Genomic DNA, 2,286 nt, shown 5'->3' with positions numbered 1-2,286 from the left:
GGCAATTTTATACCTTGGCTCCTTCCTATCTACTCTCTACTTCCCAACCACAGATGTCTTCAGCCTTTAGCCCTGCTTAAAGATCTGCTCCCTCCCTGCAAGTCTCCTGGGCGGGAACAGCGTGGAAGCGAGGGCTAGGATCAGCCATGCAGGGCAGGGACACAGGATAAACATCCTGTGCAGAGGATAGCAACCTGCTGCAAAGTGAGGTTCACCGAGGCTTCAGTCTCACTTGGAGACATCTATGAGGATATATCATGTTGTTATAGTTACAATCTGCCAAGCCAAATTTGGAAGGTTCCCTGAATTGGAAATCTAACTGTGGCTTCATCTACAACCCCTGGCTGGAGGTTGAAGGGATGTCCCAGGACCCAATTGCATTTAGGTCCCTCTTACATCCAGCAGTGTACTATGACACCCTGTGAGGAAGGTAGCTTCATAAGCACAGGAAGGTGGGGGAGCAGCAATATTGTAAAATGGAGGAGGGTTTCTGCAGAGCTATCTTTTTTAGCCCATCCTTAGGCTAGATGAACGTAAGCATGGGTCAGCACACAGCTTCTTAGGGATTAGAGTGCTCCAAGGAGAAGTCCCCACCTCAGCAGTGAAAGAGGGAGCCATAGAGAAATCTGTTGCCATGTAGCTTCTTTTTGGAGATGTTGACAGTGGTTTCCAAACCTGTTTCTTGCCTTTGTACTCTGCCTTCTGTTGAACCAAATGAGAAGGTATTCAGGCTTCTTCTAACAGAGCGTTTGATGACAACGGCTGTGCCTTATTAACATTTTGTAGACACCTGGCTAATGGTATGTATTCAAGAAAGACAGGGTAGATGGTGAACAGATGGCTGTGTTGATGAATACCTGCGTGGATGAATAGATGAATGGATGGAAGAAAAGAAGCCAGGAAGGTAGAAAATAGGAAATAAGAGAGCAAAGAAAACAGAATGGATAGACATTTGGCTGTCTCCCAAGGATCCTCTCCTTCTATGAGGCTAGGGTGGTTCTTGACGGTGATGACACCAGCCACTCTCTTTCACCAGACTGTGCTTCTGTCCCAGCCTCCTCAGGGCATCCTTCACATCCTTGTTGCGCAGACTGTAGATGAGAGGGTTGAACATGGGGATGACCAGGGTGTAAAAAATGGAGACCACCTTGCCCTGTTCCATGGAAGCCACACCTCCTGGCTGGCCATATATAACAAAGCCAGTTCCATAAAACAAGGACACGGCTGTCATGTGGGAGCCACAGGTGGAGAAGACCTTGTGTCGCCCTGACCCTGAGCGCATCCTGAGGATGGTCACTGTGATGTAGCCATAAGAGACGACAACCACAAAAACAGCACACACAATGATGAACCCACAGATGCCAAACATGATGAGCTCATTGAGAGCTGTGCTGGCACAGGCAAGCCGGAGCAGCGGGGGCACGTCACAGAAGAAGTAATCGATGTGGTTGGAGCTGCAGAAGGGCAGCTGGAATGTGAGGCTGGTCTGCACGATGGAGTTCAGGCAGCCCACACAGTAGGTACCCAGAACCAGACGGGCACAGGTCATAGGGCACATGGTTACAGGGTACCTCAGGGGACTGCAGATGGCCATGAAACGGTCATAGGCCATCACAGCTAAGAGGATGGCCTCAGTGGCAGCCAACAGGGAGAAGAAAAAGAACTGGGTAGTACATCCTGCAAAGCTGATGGCCTTGGAAGAAGAGAAGATGTTGGCCAGGGCATTAGGCACAATAACAGAAGAGAGGCACAGGTCGACAAAGGACAGGTTCTTGAGGAAGAAGTACATGGGGGAGTGCAGGTGGGCATCCAGGGTGATGAGCACAATCATGGTGACGTTTCCCAGGACAGTCACTGAGTACAAAGCCAGGAAGACAGTAAAGAGCAGGGCCTGGACACTTGTATTTCCCCCAAATCCCACCAGAATGAACCCTTGGACCGACACTGCTGAGAGGCTTCTATTTGGGTGGGCTGGCATGGACATGGGTGAGCTCAGCTGAAGAGAAGATGGTGAAGGCAGAGAGAGGGAGCAGATCTCACCGGTGCAGTCCGATGTTCCACAGGCTTCAGGGACCAGTTGGCGACACGCTGTCCACTGTGCAAAAGTTCACTAACAGCCCTGTTGTGCTGGTGTGACCTGAAATGGGGACATTTTCTCAGATTTACTTCATTCATGAGGTTGTGCTGAGTGATCCCTTTGTAGAAGTCTGAGCTGTCCACTGAGGATGCAAAGAAGCATGCAGACCCTAGTGACTGTCAGAAAACAGGCAGCCTCCCATTTTCCCT

At 50.1% G+C, this 2,286-nt stretch overlaps 1 protein-coding gene across 1 annotated transcript; it reads right to left on the bottom strand.

Moving 5' to 3' along the window:
- Positions 1–988: 988 nt before the first annotated feature.
- On the bottom strand, positions 989–1,984 carry LOC127196082 (olfactory receptor 12-like). The gene has a single exon (XM_051153671.1). The coding sequence runs from the start codon at positions 1,982–1,984 to the stop codon at positions 989–991; it is 996 nt and encodes a 331-aa protein (XP_051009628.1).
- Positions 1,985–2,286: the final 302 nt, after the last annotated feature.

This window comes from Acomys russatus, chromosome 12, assembly GCF_903995435.1.
Source record: "Acomys russatus chromosome 12, mAcoRus1.1, whole genome shotgun sequence".
In the NCBI taxonomy this organism is placed as follows: Eukaryota; Metazoa; Chordata; class Mammalia; order Rodentia; family Muridae; genus Acomys; species Acomys russatus.
The sequence above is the reverse complement of the archived record's forward strand: the minus strand, read 5'-3'. Positions and strand labels throughout refer to the sequence as shown.